Below are 14,391 nucleotides of genomic sequence, written 5' to 3'. Positions count from 1 at the left end.
CACACACCTCCTCCTCCTCCTCCTCCTCCTCTTCACCCCGGGTGTGTTTAAATAAACCAGGCCAGCTGTTTGCCATGAAAATGCCATTTACACCAACTGCCTCCACCACACACACACACACACACACACACACACACACACACACACACACACACACACACACACACACACACAAAGTATGAACACCTGAATTGAAAATTTAACAAGAGAAAAAATGGATTTAATAAAGTTAATTAAATTAAAGACACAAAGTTTCCATGACGATGAGATGGTCGTCTCATCAGGGGAAAGAAAGGAGGAGGAAGAGGAGTAAAAAGGAGGAGAGGAAACAAAATGAGGTGGGGGGAAGAGAGGGAGAGGAGAAAAGAGCAAAGATGGAAGAAGAAGAGAAAAAGTAAAGAAGGTTGGAACGACAACAGGAGAAGGAAGACAGGAGGAGAGAAGAGGAGGTGGAAAAGAGAGGAGGAAAGGAGACCAAAAGAAAGAGTGAAAGGAGAAGGGAAGAAGAGATGATGCTGGATTTATATAATATATAATATATAATAAATAATATGCTCATGCTGCCTGTGAGATGTTATATTTGTGTTTATTATTATTATTTCTTAATAGAATGAATTATTGTTATATTTAATTGTTTAGATTTATTAATTACTTGCAGCAAGTCGTCACCTGAGTAAGGCAGCTATAGTTGAATCTAGCAGCGTTAATGTTTTAAACACACTTTTTCTCCATTATTATTATTTTTGTTGAGTTTTTAGTTTGAGAGGAATTATAGAATCAACTTTATTCATGTTTGGAAACTAAATAAATGTATCAAAGTCTGAAGAAACCTGCGTTTATTATAATATGTTAAACTCCCCACAGTCTGAAACCCGTCAGCATCTCCACCTTCAGATGCCGTGACGATGAAAGTGGTCAAATATTTAATAAAAATTAGGCGAAAGCTGATCATAAGTAGCGAGAGACACAGACAGGAAGCTAAAAACAGCTGAGTCAGAGTATTTCCTTATTAATAAAAAGCATAAAATAAACCCTAAAAAATGAGCAACCTGCATTGTAACACCTGTGTTTGCAAATACACACACACACACACACACACACACACACACACACACACACACACACACACACACACACACACACACACACACACACACACACACACACACACACACACACAGTCAGGCCTGTCTGCTTCATTTACAGCCTCATTTACTCCGAATCTGCAGAATCAGGGAAAAACACTGCGGGCTGCTCCGGAGGCGTTGCCACGGTAACAGCCAAATATTCGAGGGGGGGCATGTGGGGGGAGGGGGGGGGGGGCCTCTGAGACGACTTACTGGCTTCAGAGGCCGACAGACCTTCAGAAATCAGCTGCAGCTCGTCATCAGGACTCAGACGCTGTTTAACGAGTATTAAACTAAGAAGGTTTATTAAAGGAGGAGTTCACAGTTTCTCTACTGAATGAGAAGAAGAGAAGAGAGGAAGAGGAGAGAGGAGAGGAAAGACAGAGGAAGAGAGGAGAGAGGAAGAAGGGAACAGGAGGAAAACACCAAGACAAGGGAAGAAGAGGGAAAGGAGTTAAAAGGAGGAGAGGAAATAAAATTGAAGGGAGAAGAGAGGAAGAGGAAAAATGTCCAAAGACAGAAGAAGAGGAGAAAAGAAGGAAAGAGGAGGAAAACACCAGGTGGAGAAGAGGAGGAGGAGTTAAAAAGAGGAGCAAAGAAGGGAGGAGAGGAAACCAAATTGAGGCGAGAAGAGACGAGGGGAAAAAAAGAGCAGAGACAGGAAGAGGAGGAAAACACCAGGAGGAGGAGAAAAAGAGGAGTTAAAAAGAGGAAGAAATAAGGGAGCAGGAGGAGGGCAAAGAGAGGAGGAAAAGAAACAAAACGAGACGAAAAAGAGAGGAGGAAAACACCAAGAAGAGAAGAGGGAACAAAATTGAAGGGAAGAGAAGAAGAGGGGAAAAGAAGGGAGGAGGAAAACAGCAAAGATGTATGAAGACGAGAAAAGAGGGGAAGAAGAGTTAAAAAGAGGAGAGGAAACAAAAATGAGTCAGGAAGAGAAGAAGAGATGAAAAGAGGAGAGGAGGAAATAAAATGAGGGGAAATAGGGAGAAAAGGAAGAGGAGAAAAGAAGGGAGGAGGAGAGGAAGCGATGATTAAAGATGATAATATCTGTTGGTTTTATCTACATTGAGTCTCAGATATTAATATTATAATATTATTATTAATATATAACGTAATAAATCTTCCTCCTCATGACGAGTTAAAAGCAGCTGTTTAAAATCTCTCTGATGTTTCTGAAACCTGAGTCTTGTTTTGTCTCAGACTTTTCGTGCTGTCGCCACTTTCATGTAATTTATATAAAATCATGTTTAACGGCAGCGTGACATAAATTTTTTTTAAAAAGAGTAGAAATAAAAAAAATCAACCGAAGTTCGCTTAGAGTCATCAATCAACCTCCAGCTGCAGGATCTCACTACTGTTTTTCTCGTTATTCACTCGAAAATTCGACTTCTCAAACCCGCCGTCCGAAATCCGATCCGACATATGAGAGAGGCCTTAGCAACGGCCTTAGCAACCAGGGATACAGAGCAGAAATACAACAAAAATTTGAAACCAGTACCGATGCAGCCCAGCCAGCATGTCCATGTGGGACTATAAGGGTTAAATTTGGGCTGTAAATATGGGTCCCAAGTGGGTTTGTCCGCAGTTTCCATGGTAACCCCACCTGTGTTTGCCCATATGGGCTTCAAGTGGGTTCTAACTGGGTTTCAGGTGGATCCCAACTGGGTGAGACCAACGTATGTTTGCCTATATGGACTTTAAATGGGACCATGCAGTCGTCCCACATGGGCTTCACATGTTTCTGAAACCATGTGGGTCCAAATTTGGGACAAAAATGTGCCCAGTTCAAGCCCAATCAGTACCCACGTAGCCCCCATTTAACCCCTCTGGGCCCACATGGACATGCTAACTGGGAAGTTCCCTTAAAGTGAGACTGATACCAACTGAGTGCTTCATTCGATACCCATCATGTGAATAGAAACATTAAATTACATAAAAAGCCACCAACTCCTCCCACATCTACATGATTAGATTTTTACACTATTGCACTTTAGACTTTCAGACAATCGCATGTCACATTAAATCAAAGAACACTTGTGTTGCAGGTCCATATAAATAGTCATATTTTCTAGCTCTGGGTGTAAAAAGGATCAATTGCAGGAATTGTTTGACGGGAGACGGTTCAATGCTACTTGTTATTGATTTATTCCAGTTGATAGCTTAAAAGGTGTTGAGTAACGATACACAGACAATCGATTGTGCAACTTTTGTCCTCCCAGGTCAATGTGACTGGTTTGACTGTTAATAAAGTGTAAATATAATAAGTATATAAATATAATATAAGTATAAATTATCGCCCAATTCTGTGGTAGACCTTTTTAGACAACTAACCACAGTTCTACACTTATTTTTTGTAAATTATGGTCAATATAGGTATCATCTCAATTAAACTATACCTCATTTTTGAGTTAAAAAAGCTGAAATTAGGAATTAAATGGTAAAATGGTAAATGGACTGTACTTATATATTGCTTTTCTAGTCTGTTTGACCACTCAAAACACTTTTACACTACATGTCACATTCACACCATAGACTGTATATAAGAAATGGACGTAACATCCGTGACGTCACCCATTGGTTTGTGGACTGCTGCTCGGAGGCCAATAATATCAGATCTGAGCAGCGCCATCTTGAAAATTTCAGGTGCATGCTGGGAAAAATAAAAACAGGGATTCTACTTATATGGGCATCAGGAGGAGCATGAGGCGCCCTCCTGAACCTGTGAACCAATCAACCTGTCAATCACGACGTAGCCACGCCCTAATGCATACCCTGCTTTATCGTCACATATAAAATCAGGGAGGCCCAAATGAACATCATACTGCATTGAAGAAGGCTTTAAACTAGCGATTGAGACCATAAACACATTTTGAAAACGTTTACTGAGGTTAGAAATCAAGTGAGAAGTTGGTGAATTCTCCATTGACTTGTATAGAGACGGAAGTCCTTTTGACACAAAAACGGTCGCCCCCTGGTGGCCTTTTGATAGAATGCAGTTTTAAGTTACTTCCGCGTTGGCATCATTTCAGAGGACCGGAACTCCCCGTCTGGTTCACACACATTCATTTAATCTGGGGTTCAGTTTCTTGCCCAAGGAAACATCGACATGTAGACTGGAGGAGCCGGGAATCGAACCACCGATCTTGCATGATGATGAGCGCTCTACCTCCTGAGCCACAGTCGAATTATTTTAGCCAAATTTATGATCAGAGGAAAATATGTTGATGTTAATTTTTTTTTTTGGCCACAGCTCTTCACCACAACAGTTCCCAGCTCATTAAGGAAGCTCTACCTGAAAAGACGGATGACCTAAACCTGGATATTGTTTGTTTTTGTGCTTGAATTGAAGATAAACTTCCTGTTCTTCTACAAAAAGTTTGAAAAATTCCCACAAAACTTAAAAAAGCTTTGAAACTCTCATATGTATAAACGTAGGAGACTCAAACAAAGCGGTAACGATGTGGTTTTACCGTTAGATCCCCAACAATGAAATGTGCTGAGGTTTCCATTTCTGTAGCAGTAAACAGGACACACCAGTAAAAACATCCTACAGGTCTCTACCCCCCCCCCATTACCCCCTCCTCCACCTCAGCCCTCCAAGCTCCAATTAACTCCCCAATTAACTGCCTCCTCCCCTCTGCAACTGTAGTTGGGGGATATTTGCAGACAAGGCAACCCCACAGGAATTAATCATTCAAATCATTAGCATCAGGTTGCCTGGAGGGGGGGGGGGGGGGTCGAGGTCTTAAACACAACAAGAGTGCGTCGTCATCATCAACGCCGGCGACTCACCAGTTGTTGACCTGCAGGATGGTGAGGCCGGTGTCCTGCGCCAGCTGCTTCTTCTGCTCCTCCGACGGGTACGGGTGCTGCAGAGGGACAACAAACAGCATGTTAACACACCAGCACACACACACACACACGTCACAAGGTCGTTTCCTCTTGTTGTTGTTGTTGTTGGTGTGAGAGCCTTAAAGCAGCAGCTAATTAGCGTTAAAGAAAGGAGGCGGGGCTTTACTCATTAAGGGAATATGAAATGGAGCATAATTAATGGAGAGAAGAAGTGGTGAGCCAATTAGAGAAGGAAGCCAAGTGGAGAGAGTCCTGTTAATTAGACTGTGTGTGTGTGTGTGTGTGTGTGTGTGTGTGTGTGTGTGTGTGTGTGTGTGTGTGTGTGTGTGTGTGTGTGTGTCGTTTCTCTAACAGAACAAGCTTGAGGCTGCATCTTGATCCCAAGAGTCTTTGTGGTTATGTGAGACTGTATATGATACTTTATATGTGTGTGTGTGTGTGTGTGTGTGTGTGTGTGTGTGTGTGTGTGTGTGTGTGTGTGTGTGTGTGTGTGTGTGTGTCGTTTCTCTAACAGAACAAGCTTGAGGCTGCATCTTGATCCCAAGAGTCTTTGTGGTTATGTGAGACTGTATATGATACTTTATATGTGTGTGTGTGTGTGTGTGTGTGTGTGTGTGTGTGTGTGTGTGTGTGTGTGTGTGTGTGTGTGTGTGTACAGTTTGTATTCTCTTTATGTTTGTGGATGTGTGTGAATTACTGTAGTTGTTTCTGTGTGTATGGGTCAGTGATAAATAAGTGTTGGCAAGATGATGAATTCATAAATCAGTTAAACTAGATTTAAAAGCAGCATCATGTTTGTTAAAATGTACATTTAGTATTTTTGTTGGTTTTATATCATTTGAAATGACATTTGCACCATTTTTTACCAAAAGTAAGACTGAATGCTCCTGAAAATGTCAAATGGTGTAACCACAAAAGAATGATAAATATTATATATTTTATGAAGAAATAATTAATTAAAGCAAAATACAGAAATTGCATCTGCATGAAGTCGGGAAAAACAATCATCTTTCAGTTGTTGTCAACTGTCTTTCACCTCGTTTTGTGTTTGGTGAATTACAATGACAAAGATTAATGGAAGATAAAAATGTGTACTTAAAATAATTGTTGATTTAACAGCAACTTTGACCAGGATGAATTTATTAAACTTGATTCATATTGTCAAACAGAGAAAAAGAAGTTAAGTTAGATGAAAACCTCAGCAGTAAAAACTGGCACAGTTCATTATTTGTCTGTGTAAAACTTTTCCTTTTAGTCTAAAGCAGTGTGTCTGTTTTTTTATCAACTTGTGAAAAACTTAAGACTTTCAACACACATAATTAAACTAATCAACACCTTTTCACTTGTCTAACTCCCCCTGCCTGTTAGAGACAGAACAACCTTTGCTCAGAAGTATTTCACAACACTGGAAAAACCAGACAGACAGCTTCAACGTCATTCTGCAGAAATGAAACTAAACATTAATCAGAGGACAGCAGAGCTGCAGTCGAGTCTCTCCACTTCTGTCCAAATATAAATGAAACTGAGTTCATCAAGTCTTTCTCAACAACACAGCAGAGTCTCTGCCAAACACTGGTGAGTACAACTGATCATATTTAATGTTTCAACAACCAGCTTTAACACAGGAGACAGGAAGTTCATCTCTTTTCATTGCATACTGACACTTGTGAGATTGTTTACAGTATAACTGCAGCTGCTTTTACAGACTCAGTAAAAAACACTTTAAGTGTTTTTAAGTCTCTGTCAGTTCTCAGGACTTTTGTAAAGTGTAACTGAACCTCTGTGGTTTGGAGTTTAGCTTCACTGCTATTTCCTGATCTTTGACTATGTACTGATCACTTCCTACAGACACATTTCATTTCCTGTAGCTGTTTCACATTAAAAGCTTTCCATTGGTGAACCAGCAGGACACTTTTATTGTGAAGCAGCTACAGGAAATAAAATGTGTTTATTCATCAAGATAGCAAAAGCTTTGTTAGCAGTGAGATTCTTCAATAATTATTCTTCTCTACAACAAGATATGAACATATTCTGTGATATTTTATCAGTGGATCAGATTGTATTGAGTAATAGTAAAAGCACAAACAGCCACAATGAGCTGTAAGATAAAGAGCTGCAGATGAGTCTCTGACTGTAGTTTGTACAAACCAGCACACGTCCAACATTAAAGACTTTAACCTGGCTGTGAAATCCTGGAGGAAATCTTTTTATACGTTCCAGTTCTGATTAAATGGTTAAGATTACTCACAGCTCGATTTGATGAAAGTGTCTCTTGCCCTCATTCTAAATCATTTAACCTAATATCACACACTATAATGGAACAGTAACCGCACATCTTTAATTAAGCCACAACAAGCTATTAGATAAAGAGCTGCAGATGAGTCTCTGACTAGTTTGTACAAAAAGTTAAGATTGTTCAGGACTTAATTTGATGAAAGTATTTCTGGCCCTATTAATTTTTAATCAAATACAATGAAAATGTCCTTCTTTTCTTTCACTCTACATGTGTAGATATGTCTGCTGCCAGCTGTCTGAGATCTGAAGATCAGTTTCTGTGCTCCATCTGTCTGGATGTGTTCACTGATCCAGTCAGCACACCATGTGGACACAACTTCTGCAAAAACTGCATCAATGAACACTGGAACAGTAATGACCAGTACCTGTGTCCAATGTGTAAAGAAATGTTCAACACAAGACCTGACATGAAGGTCAACACATTGCTCTCTGAGGTTGTTTCTCAGTTCAGACAGGAAGCTCAACAGAAAGCCAGCAGCAGCAGCTCAGAGCAACAAGCTGCCAAACCAGGAGAAGTTCCCTGTGACGTCTGTACTGGAACCAAACTGAAGGCCCTGAAGTCCTGTCTGGTGTGTCTGACCTCCTACTGTGAGACTCACCTGGAGCCTCATCTGACAGCTTTAGGTATGAAAAGACATCAGCTGATCGACCCTGTGGAGAACCTGGAAGACAGGATGTGTACGAAGCACGATAAACCTCTGGAGCTGTTCTGTAAGACCGACCAGACATGTGTCTGCATGCTCTGCTCTGTTTTAGACCACAAGACACATGAGTTTGTTCCTCTGAAAGAAGAATATGAAGGAAAGAAGGCAGAGCTGGGGAAGACAGAGGCTGAAATTCAGGAGATGATCCAGAAGAGACGACTGAAGATTGAAGAGATCAAACACTCAGTTGACCTCAGTAAGGAAGCTGCAGACAGAGAGAAAGCAGAAGGTGTTCAGGTCTTCACCGCTCTGAAGGAGTCTGTTGAGAGAAGCCTGAATGAGCTCATTGATACGATTGAAGAGAAGCAAAGAACAACAGAGAAACAGGCTGAAGACTTCATCAAACAGATGGAACAGGAAATCTCTGAGCTGAAGAAGAGAAGCTCTGAGGTGGAGAAGCTCTCACACTCTGAAGACCACCTCCACCTCCTGCAAAACTTCCCGTCCCTGAAAGCTGCTCCACCCACCAAAGACTGGACAGAGGTCAGCGTCCGTCCATCATATGAGGGGACTGTGGTGAAAGCTGTGGCTCAGCTGGAGGAGACGCTCAGTGAACAGATGAAGAAGCTACTTGAGCTGAAGAGGGTCCAGCAGTATGCAGTGGATGTGACTCTTGATCCTGATACAGCATATCCCTGGCTAATCCTGTCTGATGATGGGAAACAAGTAAATTATGGTGATGTGAAGAAGAATCTCCCAGACAACCCAGAGAGATTTTCTCCTTGTCCCTGTGTGTTAGGAAAGCAGAGTTTGTCTTCAGGCAGATTTTACTTTGAGGTTCAGGTTAAAGAGAAGACTGACTGGGATTTAGGAGTGGCCAGAGAGTCGATCAACAGGAAGGGAAAAATCAAACTAATACCAGAGGATGGTTACTGGACTATATGGTTGAGAAATGGAAATGAGTACAAAGCTCTTAATGATCCTTCATTCGATCTCTCTCAGTGTCAGAAGGTGGGGGTGTTTGTGGATTATGAGGAGGGTCTGGTCTCCTTTTATGACGTAGATGCTGCAGCTCTTATCTACTCCTTTACTGGCTGCTCCTTCACTGAGAAACTCTACCCATACTTCTTTCCTGGTGTTAGTAAAGGTGGTATAAACTCTGCCCCTCTGATCATCTGTCCTGTCAATCAAACTGTCTGAGTCAATACCAGGATGGATATTGATTAGAGACCGAAACTGATCAATTCTAAATGAACAGATTCAGTTAATTATGGTAACAAATGTATATTCAGCAGTAATGTACAGTGTGAACTTGTTTCCATCAATAATGATTAATGCAGACATTCTTTTATGATTTATAATTATTTTATTATTATGTATGTTGGAATTGACCTTAAACTTGTCTTTTTACTGCTTCAGTGTCCCTCCATGATTGATTCATTAACCTCTTCACTGGTGATGGATCCATCATGACAAACACATGTGAGGAAAAACTCTAAAATCTAAAATCTAGTGTGAATCTCAAAGTTTGCAAACATACCAAATATGTCAGACTGAATTTTAAGGAAATGTGTCGACACTGATGGAAAATATATCAAAAATATATTCATTTTTGTTGTTTGATGTAATAACACAATAATAAAGGTCATGGGGCCCTTTTTTCCTGCATTAGGGCACAAACACAGATTGAAGTCTTTTCTCCTGGTGCATGGTGTATGGGGGTGTGACCAACACATTTTCGCAATTTTCCTGGGCCATATTATATACAGTTAGCTAGTTTAGTCCAGTGGTTCCCATCAATAATAGTAAGGGACACAAAGCAAACTGGTCACTGACACTAAAGGCTGGATTTAAACTTGCCAAACAGTTTTAAAGCCTCCAATGGTGACATTAAGAAGAAGGAAGTCAACTTAAAACAAATGTGATGTATTCAGTTAACACATGAAACAACAGAGTGTGTAGATTGAGGTGTAAAACCGTATCATATGTGTATAACTGGTATTACCTCCTGTTGTGGGGACATAAATGTTTACAGTCTCGACTCTTTTAAGTCCTCATAATGTCAATTATAACATGTCTGGCTTAAGATTAATGGCGCTTTTCCACTATACAGTTCTCTACGGTCTCCAGGTAAATTAATGTAAGCCAATGTAATGTCCTCTGAAGTCCTGAATTAAAGAGCTGATTGATAATTTAAGACTAAACCTAAAAATAATCATCGTTAATCAAAAGCTGAGCATAATAAATTCCAGGGAAATTTTGAGTGCCACGGGGCTGCTGCCGGGATGAGTACACGATTTATTTCCGGTGTTCAAAAGTCACCCTGATCATATTCTGGTTTCGAGAAATGTCTTGTTATAGCGCCCCTTGTTTGCAGAAATGGCTCATATACGACACACTTGTGTATTGTGAGTGTATGCACAACATTTACGAAGTTCAATTTTACCTTGAAGATGTATGGCACATTAAGTGCATAGGGCCATGCCAGGAAACTTAAGTGAATACTTTTCTTACTACAACATCTAACTGCACAGTGTAAATAATGCACTGATCATATGGAGCACCAGGTTGAAACCAGCACATTATGAATATCATTTTTAGTAAAGATAAAATATTGAAAAAACAAAGTAAAGAACACAGATTCAAGTACATTTTACAGCTCTGCATTTTGCTTAGATCAAAATTAAGCTGCTAGCTCGGTTAACTCGCAAAACAGACAGACAGGAATTAGCCAATCTCAAAAAAGTAGCTCAGTTTCTGCCCAGCGACAGGTTGCTAAGGACAGCTAAGGCCCTACGGTTGCTACGGCGATGTGAGATTCTCAAAATGCCCCAGAATTTGGCTTCTGACAAGCTCCCGAACAATTGCAAACTGTGAGAAAACCGTAACTCCTGTCCAATAACCGAAAACACTGTGAGAGACACAGAAGCCGGCAGATTCTGACAGTGTTTATTTTATTCAGATATTCCTTAAAATGAGCGCGTAAGCTCAGTGCGAAGACAGAGTGAGATTCTTTTGGAGAAAAAAAGACGATTACATTACAGTCAATGGGGAGCAAGACAGGTATTGCTGCCGGTCTCGGCCCCCCCGTTTAAATTTTGTACAGACCCTGCCTGTCAACGTCACATTTTATGAATCCCAACACCTATGTCTACATTTTGACCAAAAAGTATTTGTCTCCTCTTTACGGTTTGGCCGTGAGCTCGAGTTAAATATAAAAATAATTGTTATTTTTTACTGCTTCTCACACTCAAGCTAACTGACGCTTCCACTCTAACTTTGAAGAAAAAGTGATTTCCACTCCTCGTTTGACTGCTCATAGTTTGAAAAGTTTACATGTTATGTAAAAACAGTTTGGTGTTTTGGAGAGAGCACAAGTTTTCCTCCGTTTTAAAGGTTCAATCACATTTCTACATGGAGGTATGAGAGAGCTAGGTGACTCAGAAAAAAGGTGAAATTTTGTGGGTTTAAAAAAAAATTCCCATTCATTTCCAATGGGGAAAAAAATTGGAATTTCAACACCAAAAGTCATAGCACCTCTTTCCTGATCGAGCCGCACATTTTGATGTATATATTGTCGGGTTTTCTCAAAGCTGCGGGAGGAGTTACGTGCCGAAATTTGGCAAAGAATAATAATAAGTATGGAGAAGATTAAGAGATGCCTCTGAGCTACGCACCCGTGGCACTAATTAAGATTAGGTCCTGTAGTTATAGTTGATAAAAGTCATATGTGGAATCAACCTTTAGAAACTTAAAGCAGCTTTAATCAGTATTTTATGTCTCAAATCACACTTATCGCCCTAAACGGACGCCATCTTGGCTCCATCAGTAGGTTTATTGGGTTAATTTAGCCGTCTGTAATGATTTGGTAACACATAGTGGAGCATTTCGATATTTCCCTCAGGAGTTGGTAGAGAGTAAAAACAGAGCTAAAAGAGAGAGAATATTGGACTTTACATTCAACAGGTGGACAGAAACACGACTCCTAATGAATGATAATGTTAAATAACTTCAGGTTTAACATTAAAATGAATTTAAAGAAGAGATCTACAGTAGGAGCAGCGTTGTTGAACTGTGTCTACACATCATTAGATACAAGAACCAGCTTTAAATAAACAGTGTGAGTGTTTGCAGCAGAGGGAAAGTTCACGAAAGGTTACGCAGCCTCGAGAACAATAAATAACGTTTCACTGCAACAGCTGACAGTCAGTGAGAGTTGCTTCATCTGTTGACTGAAACCAGCTGCTGCAGATCCTCCGCGGCACGTTGCTGCCTGTCCCTGACCCAGATAACAGCACTTTCAGGAGCTATTTTCACACTGGAGGTAACACGTAGCGCTGCTAAAAGTTCACACTCATTTAAAAACACTGTGTGTGGAGAGAGAGAGAGAGACAAAGAGAGAGAGAGGAAGAACATCCAAAACACAGGAGAACACATAATTCAAGGTTTAAAGTTTGGAGAAGCAGAAGAAGAAGATGGGTCCGCTGAAACCAAACTATTAAATATAATAAGTGAAGTCTTGCATGCTCCAAGAGTTCTGGTACTTTACTTTCCATTTTCAGAGTCTTTTGACATTTCCGGCTACATTTTTAGGGGGAAATATGTGGAGAAAAAACGTCTCATGCAAAGCGGCAGCAGCTGTAGGAGCACATTTTCTTTTAGGTTTCAACAAAAAAAAAAGGTCCAAGTCAGTCCTATCTACAGTCTGCCATATTCCCCCCCCTCCACTCTTAAGCCCCTTTCAGACACGCAACCCTTTACGTTAATCTGATGGCAGCTCGGCACGCATGAATAACCGCCTGAGTCACGTTTACGCACAAGTCAGGACGGAAACTTTAACGACGTTGAACCTGAAATATTTCGAAATTAGTTTCAAGTCTGAACTGAAAGCTGCAGATTAATAAAAGAGAGAGAGAGAGAGAGAGAGAGAGAGACAGAGAGAGAGAGAGACAGAGAGAGAGAGAGAGAGAGAGAGAGAGACAGAGAGAGAGAGAGAGAGAGAGAGAGAGAGAGAGAGAGAGAGAATTTCTAATATCGCAATTTTAAGGCGTTATAAAGGTCAATGAGGGTTTCTATGTGTCCATGTGGTTTAGTTAAATTTAAAGGGTTAAAATGTGAAAATAAACGTATGAATAACTTGCACACATTCTTTTTTTGTGCACCCAGCATCAAATTTCTGCTTTTAATCCATTTTGAGAGAATATATTAGAGGATTATGGCAAAAATGTCTAAGTGGTGTAACCATAAAAACTTTGTACCAAATAATTCAACTTGCTTAAAAACAGTAAATTGTCAATAAAACACCATATCAACTAGTTTGGCATGATCTTACATTATAACTTTTATATTAAATAAAGGTAATGGAATACAATTGTTCTAAATATTACATTTACTCTGGTTACCATGGAGATCAGGAAACATTTACATGTTTTAAATGAAGTCATTATTAGTATAAGTCCACTTAAATACACTGTAGGTGATAAAATATGTAATATTATAATTCTTTTTCTTTCTTTCCTTATGTCCTCCTTTTTCTTTCTCTCTCTTCTTCTTTCTTTCTTTCCTTATTTTTCTTTATTTCCTCCTTTTTCTTTCTCTCTATCTTTTTCTTTCTTTCCATTTTTCCCTCTTTTTCTTTCTCTCTCTATCTTTTTCTTTCTTTTCATCTTTCCTTCTTTCTTTCTCTCTAGGAGGATAAAATATGTAATATTTATCATTCTTTTGTGGTTACACCATTTGACTTTTTCAGGAGCATTCAGTCTTACTGTTGGTAAAAAATGGTGCAAATGTCATTTCAAATGATATAAAACCAACAAAAATACTAAATGTACATTTTAACAAACCTGAAACTAGTTTTAACTGATTTATGAATTGATCATCTTGCCGGCACTTTTTTGTTACCGACCCTTATATCAGATTTTTCCATTGATTGGAGCAAAATAGGTTAAAAAAAACCCCTCAAACAGCCACAATAATAATATGAGCAGAAAGCTATATTTTTAATACAGGATTCAGTATGTAAGCGTCCTATCATTCAATGATAAAACGCTGTCAGACTTTAACCCTTCACATACTGTTCTGACTCATAATTAATCTCTAAAGCAATTCACATTCATAAATTCCCCATCAGTCATTAATACATGTTTGATTAATCCTATGTAAAAAAAAAAAACTAAAAACAAAAGAAAAAGACAAAAAAAGACTTCAGCTGCAAAAATACAGTTTAAAATCGATCAGTGAGGCTTCAGAGAGCAAACTGTCTTTATCTCTAATATAATGTTTAACTCACTGCTTTCTCTTTGTCAGATATTTTGTAAATGGAAAAAGTTATTTTGCAAGTTCAGATTTTGGATGTAAATATAATAAACATCATTTAAAGTGAAATTAATCAACCTGTTGGAGAATGTATGTTCAAATTAATAATAATTTAACTGCTAAAATGAGACAAAACTAAAAAAACTTGCTAAATC

General features: G+C 39.4%; 2 protein-coding genes across 2 annotated transcripts in view; one reads left to right on the top strand and one right to left on the bottom strand.

The window, feature by feature from the left end:
* Window positions 1–4,918: 4,918 nt before the first annotated feature.
* The window catches only part of LOC133987181 (homeobox protein Meis1-like), a 49,031-nt gene continuing 39,558 nt past the window's right edge, over window positions 4,919–14,391 (bottom strand). The window contains exon 7 of the mRNA XM_062426469.1: window positions 4,919–4,999. Coding sequence (XP_062282453.1) covers window positions 4,919–4,999 — 81 coding nt within the window. The remainder of the gene's footprint in view (window positions 5,000–14,391) is intronic.
* Window positions 7,496–9,121, top strand: LOC133999725 (E3 ubiquitin-protein ligase TRIM39-like). Its single transcript, XM_062439006.1, has one exon. The coding sequence runs from the start codon at window positions 7,496–7,498 to the stop codon at window positions 9,119–9,121; it is 1,626 nt and encodes a 541-aa protein (XP_062294990.1).

This window comes from Scomber scombrus, chromosome 2, assembly GCF_963691925.1.
Source record: "Scomber scombrus chromosome 2, fScoSco1.1, whole genome shotgun sequence".
In the NCBI taxonomy this organism is placed as follows: Eukaryota; Metazoa; Chordata; class Actinopteri; order Scombriformes; family Scombridae; genus Scomber; species Scomber scombrus.
The sequence above is the reverse complement of the archived record's forward strand: the minus strand, read 5'-3'. Positions and strand labels throughout refer to the sequence as shown.

What these genes read in the sequence shown, in the direction of transcription:
- LOC133999725 (XM_062439006.1), top strand. Translation starts at nt 7,496, where the DNA reads ATGTCTGCTGCCAGCTGTCTGAGATCTGAAGATCAGTTTCTGTGCTCC.